This window comes from Nerophis ophidion, linkage group LG09 (genome assembly GCF_033978795.1).
Source record: "Nerophis ophidion isolate RoL-2023_Sa linkage group LG09, RoL_Noph_v1.0, whole genome shotgun sequence".
In the NCBI taxonomy this organism is placed as follows: Eukaryota; Metazoa; Chordata; class Actinopteri; order Syngnathiformes; family Syngnathidae; genus Nerophis; species Nerophis ophidion.
The window spans coordinates 32,622,757-32,636,486 of NC_084619.1; the positions used below are offsets into that span (position 1 = coordinate 32,622,757).

General features: G+C 39.9%; 1 protein-coding gene across 1 annotated transcript in view; it reads left to right on the forward strand.

Annotated features, from left to right (window-relative positions):
• The window catches only part of dntt (deoxynucleotidyltransferase, terminal), a 213,938-nt gene that overhangs the window by 77,884 nt on the left and 122,324 nt on the right, over nt 1-13,730 (forward strand). Inside the window, exon 7 of the mRNA XM_061910873.1 lies at nt 12,649-12,781. Within this exon, the coding sequence (XP_061766857.1) occupies nt 12,649-12,781 (133 nt within the window). The remainder of the gene's footprint in view (nt 1-12,648; nt 12,782-13,730) is intronic.

Consider the following 13,730-nt stretch of genomic DNA (forward strand, 5'->3'; position numbering starts at 1 on the left):
TGCCATTTTAGTTCAGTCCTTCTCAGTTTTTATAAGTTACCGCCAATGTCGATGTGATTTATTTTAATAGCTCCAGCAGTAGCGTATAGCATTTAGCAGTTAGCATATTGTGACCCAGAATGCAATTTTGCCATCGCCTGCCACCGCCGAATTCGTATTGGTTGGCGTGTGAGTAAGGATTGCTAACGTGTGTGTGACGATTGCGAACATTTTCTTCATCGCTCACGCAAATGACATAAATAACTTTATTTGATATTTTACGGTAATGGGTAATAATTTCACAAATAAGTCGCTCCGGAGTATATGTAGCACCCACGGCCAAACTATGAAAAAAACGTCGACTTATAGCCCGAAAAATACGGTATATGGGATCTGCATGAGTCCCAAAATTTGAAATCAAACCATGGAGGCATTGCGTAGATATTTATAAAACAGTCTTGCCTTCCTCGTATTTTGTCCAAACAAGCTGGTGGGAATCTGCCTTATCTCCCTACATGGTAGCGATTCACCCAAAGAGGGATGCGCGAGTTCACCTTGTATTTCGACGTTGTAGACTACAGGAGGGTGGCTGATGATGTCACATAAAATGCCGTAGTGCTGTTCTGTTCTTGGATGTTCCAGTCTTTCAAATACAGAGATAGGAAAGAGCTTTCCTATAGTCCTGAAAGAAGTGGCTCATAAAGGTAATAAAGTCAGGAAAAACGCTCTTAAAATATCACATTCATTGTCTTGTGGAATACAGTCAGACCGCTTATGTCTGCAGCGATCACTTTGTAAAGTGTTTGAACATTTGATTTGATCGAGAAACTTTTTGTGATGCAATCGAGTTATATTAGTAGTGTATGATAGCAGAACTAATCATAAAGAAATGATTATATATTGCATTAGTTTTTTTTATCTTTTGTGGTTCTTATGCTTGAATATAATTACAAAGACACGTTGTGCAAATACAATAACGTTGTGGAGAGACGGAGCCGACGAGCCGACAGCAGGCTAGGAAAAACAGCGGTCCTGCCCAAGATGGTGGCCAGGAGGCGGAGCATGCAGCAGAACAGAGAGGCGGGGCACGCCCAGAGCGACACTGCAGCCATCAGAGTCAGGTGCATAGATTACGCACCTGCTCTCAATCCCTGCATCTTCTCCTGTAGCATAAAAGGGGAGAAGGAGGCACAATCGGGGCAGAAGTAGGAGAGGAAACAACAGACCACAAAGACTACAAAGACGACGAGAGCGACCCAGAGAAAGATGAGCCCCCGCGGAAGACGCAGCCACCGGCAACTGAAAGGCGCGCCGAGACGAGCAGGAACGGAGGTCCAGCTAGAAATTGGCGCGACCGACATTGAAAGAATAAATGAGAGTCAAACCCCGCATCGTCTTGCGACCCGATCGTGACTGTGACGGGTGTCCAGCTGTCATCGTGTGGGTTGCCGTGACCATCGATGCAAGACGCGTGGTAGCAGGTTTGACTCTCATTTATTCTTTCAATGAATGAGTTTTCTTGCCAGTCGGTCGCGCCAATTTCTAGCACGACCTCCTTTCCTTCTCGTTTCGGCGCGCCTTTCGGTTGCCGGTGGCTGCGTCTTCTGCGGGGGCTCATCTTTCTCTGGGTCGCTCTCATCGTCTTCGTGGTCTTCATGGTCTGTTGTTTCCTCTCCTACTTCTGCCCCGATTGTTCCTCCTTCTCCCTTTTTATGCTGCAGGAGAAGATGCAGGGATTGAGAGCAGGTGTATAATCTACGCACCTGACTCTGATGGCTGTAGTGTCGCTCCAGGCGTGCCCCGCCGCTTTGCTCCGCTTCATGCTCCGCCTCCTGGCCGCCATCTTGGGCAGGACCGCTGTTTGTCCTAGCTTGCTATCGGCTCGTCAGCTACGTCTCGCCTCAAATGTCATGGTAAGTCACAGTAATAAAAATTGATATTGTTGGTCCTTCTTACTTTTGTTGTCGAGTTTCATAATATAAACTAAAAGCTTAGTTGTTGTTGTGCAGGAAAGCCAAATGTTTTATGCAACACAGATGGCCACATAGCTTCTTTGGTAATAGTAGTTAGCATCAAAAAATATCCTTAATAGTATTAATAAACTCAATGAATAAGTCTCTTGTAGGCTCGACAGCATATACTGGATCTTGATATCGCTAGCAAACATTGCTGTACAACAGTGACATCTTTAGCTAAACAATGCTAACAAGACAAAATATGAACTTCACAGTATAAAAAACTACAGACATGAATTGTTGATGAGACAAATATTTGTAGCAGGAAATCAATCTCAAACAAACTCATTCTTTTTCTTATTAGGAGTCGAAGTGGAGGCAAATGAATTAGACTACCCACAAAAAAGCGCATCATAAAGAGACAGTCAAAAAGCAGCTTAAAAGCGGTCTGTAAAACACAATCTAAGCATCTCATTTTTACCAAAGAACAACCATTACATGTTATGAAGACCAAAAAGACGGGTTTTAAATATAGATAAAATATATATAATAAAATATACATAATAAAACTCTTTATGTGGTAAAGAAGGAGCTGAGCCGGAAGGCAAAGCTCTCACTTTACCGGTTGATCTACATTCCCATCCTCACCTATGGTCATGCATGAGCTCTGGGTCATGACTGAAAAGACAAGATCACGGGTACAAGCGGGCGAAATGAGTTTCCTCCGTCGAGTGGCGGGCTCTCACTTAGAGATAGGGTGAGAAGCTCAAGTAAAGCCGCTGCTCCTCCACATCGAGAGGAGCCAGGGGAGGTGGTTCGGGCATCCGGTCAGGATGCCACCCGAACGCCTCCCTAGGGAGGTGTTTCGGGCACATCCGACCGGTAGGAGGCCATGGGGAAGACCCAGGACACGTTGGGAAGACTGTGTCTCCCGTCTGGCCTGGGAACGCCTCGGGATCCCTCAGGAGGAGCTAGACGAAGTCTGGGCTTCCCTGCATAGGCTGCTGCCCCCGCGACCCGACCTCGGATAAGCGGAAGAAGATGGATGGATGGATGGAGGGATGGAGGGATGGATAACTCTTTTTTAAAAGGATTATGCATGTCACCACTCATTTCCCTCCACATCCATGACATGTTCCAATTTGTGTGTTGCTATGTTGAAGAACATGCAGCACACATCTTTATTCTGCATCACATTTTCTGAGCTATTAGATGCTCCTCCAGAGCGATCTACAACATAAATGACTTGTAGCACACCAAAGTTGCACTCTTGGTGTAATCAGCACTTTGGTGTGCTGGAATGATCCAGAAACAAAGAAATGCAGTGTTGAATTTGTTCATATACAGTACAAGTGATATATTATTTTCTTCTGGTGTCTGCTGACTCCAAATCAGCTCTTAAATCATGCAGAAGCTAATAAAGATGAAACACCACACATTACCGAAAAAATGGCAGGTTCTAATGGTTGTATTATATTATTCCTTGGTTTTGATTCTGTCTTCTTTAGTCAGTTCTATCGGCTGTTATTTTGTTTCATGTGTTGCAGCTCAAACATGAGGCTGAGTCATTCTCTTTCACACAACAGGATTAAAATTTGAGCTTGTTTAAGTTTTCCAATCGACTGCCCTGACTGTGTTTTTTTTAGCAGATCGGGGAGAGAAAATAATTCACCCCACAAAACAAGATAATTGGTCACATTGATATTTGTTTACACCGGGAGAAGGGGACTGGGCTCGAAATCGGCAAGAAATCTAAATGCAGTTCTACAACTGAGTGACAAGAACATAGACCCATCTGTAGAAATCCGAATGGAATGGAATTTCATACAACTCTTTGATGTGTATGGAGAAAGTGCGTTGACATTTAATTGTGCAATTAATCAGTGTTTACAATACAATACAATGCAATAATGTTTTGTGATTAATCACGTGAGGTAATGCGTTAACTTTGACAGCCCTAATTAATATATATATATATATATAGATGTATATATATATATAGATATATATATCTATATATATATATCTATATATATATATCTATATAGATATATATATATATATATATATATATATATATATATATCCATCCATTTTCTACCGCTTATTCCCTATATGATGTATATATTATGAATGTTGTCTGTCTATCTGTGTTGGCCCTGTGATGAGTGATGAGGTGGCGACTTGTCCAGGGTGTAAGCCGGCTTCCGCCCGATTGTAGCTGAGATGGGCACCAGCGCCCCGCGCGACCCCAAAAGGGAACAAGCGGTAGAAAATGGATGGATATATATGATGTATATATTGTGAATGTTGTCTGTCTATCTGTGTTGGCCCTGTGATGAGTGATGAGGTGGCGACTTGTCCAGGGTGTACTTCGGCTTCCGCCCAATTGTAGCTGAGATGGGCACCAGCGCCCCCCGCAACCCCAAAGCGAATGAGCGGTAAAAAATGGATGGATGAATACATATATATATATATATATATATATATATATATATATATATATATATATATATATATATATATATATATATATGTAGGTGTGGGAAAAAATCACAAGACTACTTCATCTCTACAGATCTGTTTCATGAGGGGTTCCCTCAATCATCAGGAGATTGAGGGAACCCCTCATGAAACAGATTTGTAGAGATGAAGTAGTCTTGTGATTTTTTCCCACACCTACATATTGCGCTCTACCACGGTATCGAGCACTATTCTCTGGATAATCCAATCAAGACATATATACATATATATATATATATATATATATATATGTATATATATATCATTTTTCTGGGGATATACGTTTCCTTGCAATATTTAGTGTTTTGCTGCGTATTCCAAATGGACTTAGAATGAAGTCTGAACTGGTCTCAGTATGCATGACATGGGCGTTCAAATTGTTCATTCAGAGATATACCCTCAAATCTGAGAAAATGTAAAATATTACCTAATCATGTAACCCTTGAACTTGCTTGACCTACTTCAACAACTGCAACTTTGGTATCTAGGGAGCAATTGCAACATCTCTAGACTGAGTTAGCTTAGGTAGGTAGGTAGGAGTGGTAGGTAGTAGTTAATTTGTTTGGTTGACATGTACATTTTTAAACTGTTGGTAACTATGGTTATGGTTTATGTACAAAATTTGTATATGGTTATGTATGGTTTCAGTATTATTATGGTACTGCTCTCAAATTTTAAGTAAATCACAGAAAGGTGAGATTCCCCACATTTGGGGCCTCATGTAGCTAGAGTTGCGTGGATTTCCTACTAAAAATCTCTGTATGTTCAAATCCAGAAAAAGGCATTTGCAAGTACAAATTCAGTTGTACAGGATTGAAGCTTTCGCTCGCACAAATCCAAGCACATTTTTTCTTTACATCACATTCAACTTTAAATCGGCCGTGTACTTCTGCATGGCGTGGCACACCCAGACCACGTTCCATTATAAATATGCAAATTATATTAAAAACAGCCATATGCTTGAGCTCGGCACAGTCTGACCAATCAGGACTCAGTAGGAAGTGCATCTTTCTCGTGTTAGCCGTAAAATGAATGGTCGTGTCAGGAAGAAAGTCAAGAAGAAAATATTTGTTCGTCGGAATAACATATAATTAGTGCCGCACCCCATTTGAGAAGATAGTTGCTGCAATGATACGTACATTTTAGAAGATACAGGTAAATTGATTACCCCAATGTATAAATATTTTGGATGGATTTGTGTAAAATCTTATACATTTAAACATGCCAGCATATCAATGACTTTGAGTCTTTTGTGATTATCAATTTATTAGAAAATACGGGAGAGCTTCTTGCAGTAGCAGTCGTATACAGAATGTAACATCCTTCTTTTTACAAAAATAGGTGGCTACATAAATAATGTAGGTCCTCCCAAATATTTACATCAATATGAAGCATTACTGTACATGCATTGGTGAAAAAGTTAATTTGTGTCCTTGCCTCTATCTTTTTTACATTCTTAAAATCAAATGTTGCCGACCACGAATGTCGGCGTTGGGGTAGGAGGTAGTTGATCATATGTCTCTGATGGGAACATCAATCAGTCTGAGGAGTAAAACTTAGCACTTTTTTATGTGAACCTTTGTGTGTCGCTAAAGTATCCACAGCCTGTAGAAATGTGCTTACAACAGTAATGGAATTGCCCTCAGGCAGGGCACATTTCTACGTGAACGTCAGTGTTGATACATCTCATCTTTGCCGTGAAAAAGGGGTTTATGTCAGTTTTTTGTGCATATGCAATCTTGTTTCATAAGGGCCATGATGTTTACTTCTGTTCTGAGTAGCCAAAGGTAATATGAGATAATTGCACAGACTAAAACTGACTCACTTGCTTACTGGAGAGCTTTTTAAAATGTGTTTCATTTCTAGATTTAATATAAGCCATAAATAACAGCATACACATGAAAGTTTGAATGTGTGGCGTTGGAACGAGCATAAAAACAATCATAATGATCAAGATATTGTCAGGATTTGGCAGCTCTGATGCTGCCTGTTTGCTTTTTGTTGCAGTGTGGTTTTTTTTGGGTCACGGGATGGAGCCTCCTGCGGTCACATCTGTTACCCATTTCCTCCTGACTTCTTAAGCTCTCCAGTCCATTCACTGGGCACCAGTCGATTCCTGATGGTTCACCCTTCTAGTCGTGTTCATCTCCTCTACTTTAGCATCACTCACGCTTCTCATTCCTGTGGTTCTACTCCGGCGTTGCCATGTAGTGCTAACTGTTTTCTCTCCACACCTTTTGTGTTCAATTTGTGTTTCTCCACACCTTTTTGTGTCCAGTCTTAGTTATTTTTCCTCACTGCTTTTTGAGTGAGCTTTTTGTTATTATTCTTAATATTTTTTTTTGCGTAGGGGTCCTACACCAGTGAAGCCAATCACGACAAATCTACCGACATGGATCCCGCAGAAAATTAACGTCTCCAATCTCCGCTCACCGGCTTTGGAAATACTCTCAATATTCAAACCCTGCTGCTGCATGAATTGGCTGCCGCCTTCCAGACGCTGTCTGCCAATGTCTTGTTAATCGGATGAGCACTGTCAGTTCACGCCGGGAAGGGGACCTTCCAACATCCTCCAGCTGCTAGTCCTCCCACACCTTGGGATCCCAATATTCCTTACCTTACCCGTTTCACCAGTGAGTCTGATTCCTGGCAGCAGTTCCTCCACCAGTGCAGATCAGTTTTTGACCAACATACTGGTTCCTATTCCTCGAACCAGGCTAAAATAGCTTTTATAATCAGCCTGTTGTCTGACAAAGCCTCCGCCTGGGCCATGGCAGTTAGTAAGAATTCTCCCGCTGTGCGCAGATCACTGCCCTTGTTTACTTAAGAAATTCTGAAGGTGTTTGATCACCACCTAACAAGCAGATAATCCGGCAGCTGCCTGCTGGACCTTAAGCAGGACAAGCTCTCTGCGGCCGCATAATCCATAGACTTCATTATTTCAGCTACAAAAAATGGATTTAGAGACTATGCTTTATGCAGCTTTTTTTGCAAGGGATTAAATCGTGGCATCCAGAACAAACTTGCTACCCATGACAAAACTGGATCCCTTGACACACTCATTGACTTAAGTCATTCGTCTAGACGACGGAATTTGCAAGTGCATTCCACAGACGGGCAGCTTCAAAAGCCCTGTCCCCCATAATCTTGAGCTGTGTCCTGGGTGCAAGCAGACGGTGCTCTTGGCCTGACCGGGTTCTGGTTGAGGTGTGTGGTGTGAGCTGGGCGGTGAAGTAAGTGGGGGCATCACCGTGAAGACAGTGATGGGTGTACAGGAGAAGCTTGTATTCGATGCAGGTAGAGATGGGGAACCAACGAAGGGTGCGTGGATGGGGATGATCCGCACTCTCATTAGTACCCTGTCAGCGCTGTTCTGAACACACTGGAGCTTTTGAAGGCTCCTGCCAGGGATCTTGATGAAATGATAGTTTGCTTTGTGCATAATTTTAGCTGTTTGCAATTTCACTATGTTGTGGAATTTCAGTATTTTCGGTTTAATGAATAAAGGGTTTGAATGCTCTCTATATCCAACATTATGTATTATTCTAACTGTCCTTTTTATTAACACAGTTAATGAATGAAGTGTACATTTGTAGTTATTTCCCCATATTTCTGCACAACAACTCAGATATGGTACCACTAGCGAGCAGTAGAGAATATGAAGTGATTTTTGGTCCAGAACATATTTTGCTTTATTGAGTATTGACGTGTTTCTTGTCACTTTATGTTATATGTTTTTTATACGAGATTTCCAGTTAATTTTATCATTTTATCAATCATTGTACATAAAAAAAAAAAGGTTAATTTACACTCTCAATTTTTACTCCGCTTATTTGTATTTTTGTTTAAATTTCTCTTTTACTGTTACCGAATAGCATTATTTAAATTGTTCTGAGGTTTAAGGATAGTATGTTTTTAACAAACCATCTCTTTAATTCGTTAATTTCTTCTGTATTATTTGTATTAGCTTCTGTGAGTTCTCTCCTGAACAAAATGCTGTTGTATCGTCGGCGAATACTAACTTTAAATATTTTGTAACTTTACAAATGTCATTTATATAGAGATTGAACAATTTTGGTCCTAGCATTGATCCCTGAAGTACACCACCGGATATATTTAGCGTAGTAGATGTGTGTTCGCCTAGCTTCACGTATTGTTTCCTGTTAGTTAAGTAACTTTTAATCCAATTTAATACCATGCGCCATAATGCCATACGTTTTGATTTTTTCAATAAAAAAATGTTGATTAATTGTGTCAAATGCTTTAGTTAGATCCACAAAAAGTGCAGCAGCAGTGTTTTTACTATCTATTCCAATGGTAATTTCCTCTGTAATTTCGGTTAAAGCCATCGAAGTTGAAATATTAACTCTGTAGCCTTATGGATTTTCAGCGAGTATTCTATTTTTGTTTATTAAACTCTCTAATCTTTTAATGATCTTGAAAATGTTATTAAGAAACAGGTCTATAATTTGTAAATTGGTGTTTGTCTCCAGTCTTATGAATTGGTGCAACTTTAGCTATTTTCATGAATTCCTCATTTTGATGAAAAGAAAAGTCCTCACAAATGTTTTTTACAGTATTAGTCATTGTTTTGTAGGTGAAAATGTTGTATATATTATGCTCTTGAGTTAATTGTTGCTGATCAATTTGAATTTATTATTATGTGTTGAGTTCATTTATTTAATTTTTCATTACAAAATGGTTCAAGTCGGTCAAAAAATGTTTATAGTATAAACAAGGATAAACATTTTTTTTATTTCAGCAATCTGATACATTTAAAATGTTCCTTTAAAAGACTAAAACATCGTTAATAAAGTTTTTTTTTGTTTTAAGTTGATCTATATTTATTTTCATTTTCTTTAATGTTATTATTAAAAACATTTATAGACAAATGATACCATTTACAATCACAGCGGAGAGAGGGGGGCACGCAAAATGTTTTCTTCTTTATCAGGCCATCCATCCATCCATTTTCTACCACTTATTCCCTTTCGGGGTCGCAGGGGGTGCTGGCGCCCATCTCAGCTACAATCGGGCGGAAGGCGGGGCACACCCTGGACAAGTCGCCACCTCATCGCAGGGCCAACACAGATAGACAGACAACATTCCCACTCACATTCACACACTAGGGCCAATTTAGTGTTGCCAATCAACCTATCCCCAGGTGCATGTCTTTGGAAGTGGGAGGCACGTAACAAATTAATTGAGAAGCACTGGCTTAACCTCTTGTCAACGATTGTTTCAAATAAAGTTAAAGTTAAAGTACCAATGATTGTCACACACACACACTTGGTGTGGCGAAATTATTCTTTGCATTTGACCCATCACCCTTGATCACCCCCTGGGAGGTGAGGGAGGTAGTGGACAGTAGCGGTGGCCGCGCCCGGGAATCATTTTTGGTGATTTAACCCCCAATTTCAACCCTTGATGCTGAGTGCCAAGCAGGGAGGCAATGGGTGCAGATTTTTATAGTCTTTGGTATGACTTGGCCGACTTTCAGCTTTCGATTTAAATGTAGCCGAGATTGGGGTATGTTTCCAACAACTAAGAACACAGATGTAAAATACTGAGTGAGCTAATGTTCCCAAATGAAGCTCATGGCTGTTGTTTTAATCACTACACCGGCGCTAGTCCCGTCAGAAATCTGTTTAGCCCCAGTTGAGCCCACCATCATTTTGGGGCTCTATTACGCAAAACCGACTTTTCTTACCTATTGGTAGTTGTTGTTGTGTATTTGGGATCTGCATAACTCCCGAAAATGTACTTTCTCTCATATTTCCTCCAAAGAAGCTTTTTGGAATTGGTGCCATTTGTGACATCCCACTAGTGACATCAGTGTATTAAACATGACCACCTACAAAACAGGACAGGTTTTTGGCAGCCAGTCATCTCTGTGCCTATCACTGAGCTGAGTCAATCTTTCGAAACGCCTATCAAAATCTCAGCTCCATCTTTTGGCCGTCTAATCACAGCCGTCACAGCTGACTCAGCTGTGTCCGGGATTCAAACCCTATTCTCTTTGTCTTTCATTTGGTAACAGTAGAAGGGAAAGTCAAACACAAATACGAATAGACAGAGTAAATATTGAAAGGGTAAAATAAAACACATTTTTGGATGTAATAATTAGGGGCGGCATGGCGTAGTGGGTAGAGCGGCCGTGCCAGTAACCTGAGGGTTGCAGGTTCGCTTCCCACCTATTGACATCCAAATCGCTGCTGTTGTGTCCTTGGGCAGGACACTTCACCCTTGCCCCCGGGGCCGCTCACACTGGTGAATGAATGATGAATGAATGATTGGTGGTGGTCGGAGAGCCGTAGGCGCAAACTGGCAGCCACGCTTCCGTCAATCTACCCCAGGGCAGCTACTGATGTAGCTTACCACCACCAGGTGTGAATGAATGATGGGTTCCAACTTCTCTGTGAGCGCTTTGAGTATCTAACGATAGAAAAGTGTGATATAAAAATCTAATCCATTATTATTATTATTAATAGATGATTAAGTAAACTGGAAATCACATGTAAAAAACATATAACATAAAGTAGCAAGAAACACGTCAATAATGAATAAAGCAAAACATGTTCTAGACCAAAAAAAATCTCTCCATATTCTTTGCTGTTTACTAGTGTTACCATATCTGAGTTACTGGGTAGAAATATGAGGAAACAACGACAACGTGCACCTCATTCACTAACGGCATTACAATGAAGATCAATTATAATAATACATGATGTTAGATATAGAAAACATAGAAACCTTTTATTTATGGAATCACAAATATTGAAATTCTGTCATGTCTTTGTGATTGATCATGTTTTGTTTGGTTATGTTCTGTTTTGGACTCTTTGTGCACTCTTGTTTTGTCACCATGACAACCATTAGTTTAACCTGTCATGTGTTAGGACTCATTCACCTGTCATTAATCATGTCTGTGTTATTTAAGCCATAGTTGCCAGGTAGTCAGCCTGGAGACATCACTCCTGATGCACTCTTAATACACTCCTGATACCCCTGACATTGTTCCATGCTCGTTTTTTCACGTGAGAGTAAGTGTTTTCGTTTTTATGTTCATAGTTCTGCCTTTGTGCTAGTTTTTCCTTTCTTAACCAAGTTTGTTCTCCGCCTTGTGCGCGCCTTTTGTTTGTTCCTTTTTATAGATAAATTAAATCACGCCTTTAACATCACGCCTTGTCCAGACCCATTGCTTTGCACCATTGGAAAACAAACCGCGCCAAAGTCCCAGTCTTGACAAATTCAACGGTTTGGTACACAGCAAACTATAACCTGCTACCTAAGAATGTACAACAATTCTTCTCAACAAATGCGGAAAAATATAACCTTAGAGGCAAATAAAATTTAAAACATTTGTATGCACGTACAACACTTAGAACCTTTAGCATATTAGTATGTGGAATTAAATTTGATAGCTAGATAGTACTTTATGGATTCCTTCAGGAGAGTTCCTTCAGGAAAATTAAAGGAATTAATTAATTGAATAATTAATTATGGAATGGATTAACCAGAGAAATCAAACAAAGCACCAATATGATTCAGTTTAAGAGACTGTTCACAAAGTACATAGAACAATAATTATGATGAACATTTTGAACCCTTTTTTTTTCTTTTGCGATACAGATCCATCCATCCATCCATCCATTTTCTACCACTTGTCCCGTTCGGAGTTGCGCGGGTACTGGAATGCATTTAATATTTGTTTACTTACTATGGTATATTATTTATTTATTCACTTTTATGTTACAGAGAACAAGGAAATGGGATAAAATAACTATGGTATGAAAAGGCGTAGGATTAAATAAACTCAGCTTTTTCCTACTCCTTTTCGGACGTGCTGTAATAAAACAACTGGAAATATGCGATACACCGCATTGTGTCGTATGCATGTTCGAAAATAAACTGAAACTGGACTACACTGAACTGAACTATGACTTAATGTGTTGTGGTGACGCAAAACAAACTGTTAAGATACATGCGACGACAACGACATCAGTCCATCAGTCATTGTCTCCAGTGGCTGAGACTGATGTGCACCTGTCATCGCCCTCCAACATCCAGCAAAACATATCACATTGTTCCTCACTTTTAATTAATCCTGATTCCCCACTTCCCCGTGAGCAAATGGATGTGATTGATGGCCGACTCCAAGACTAATAACCATGTGGTCTTTTACCCGCAGGTTTTCTGCATTATGGCGATATCTCAAGGGCTGTCACTAAAGCAGAGGCTCAAGCCCTGGGAAACATTATTGAAGAAGCTGTCCACATGATCACATCTGACTGCATAGTAGCTCTGACAGGTGGCTTCCGCAGGTAGTACACACATCTCTTCCTCTCTTTGTTTATGTGGTAGTTGAAAAGAAAAAACGTTGTGTTTGTGCTAATGTTCCCCTGACATGAATTATGCACAAGGGAATGTAAAATGTCTATTTTGTTGTGCTTGAGTCTGACAAGGTTTCTTCTCATTGTTAACTATTCCACAAACATGAATGGTTGGATGTGCATGCAAAGTCCTTTGAAGCAGGCTGGTCAAACTTGATCCCCTTTGGAAACAATTATTCAATTGATAAATAGTGGATACGTTTTTAATATATATATATATATCTATATATATATATATATATATATGAAAATGGATGCATAGAAGCTGAATCTGGTAATACTTGCATTTTTTAACATGATACTTAAAACTTAGGTAACAATCAAAGACTACACCCAGCTAATTATGGAATAGACTTGTGCTGTCTTCAATTTGAAGTGGAGTGATAATGAGTTTAACGATGCTAACACATTTGTTACTGGATAGTATGTATTATACTTCTCCTTGGAGACGTTGTATCTCTAAGTATTATGCAACTATAATTATTTTGATAATTGTCTATAATGACAAATGTTGTATACTGAAATATTGTTTAATTAATTACACATATTACATACAGTATGTATAGCTTGTGTGCTTTTGTGTGCTTAGCTGTTGTGTAGTGTATACCTTTTGTAAATGACTTTACTAAAATACCAGAAAATACCATATCTGTGTGCTTATTGGAGGACAATTAAAGGCCTACTGAAATGAGATTTTCTTATTTAAACGGGGATAGCAGGTCGATTCTATGTGTCATACTTGATCATTTCGCAATATTGTCATATATTTGCTGAAAGGATTTAGTAGAGAACATCGACGTTAAAGTTCGCAACTTTTGCTCGCTAACAGAAAAGCCCTGCCTTTACCGGAAGTTGCAAACGATGACGTCACCCGTTGATG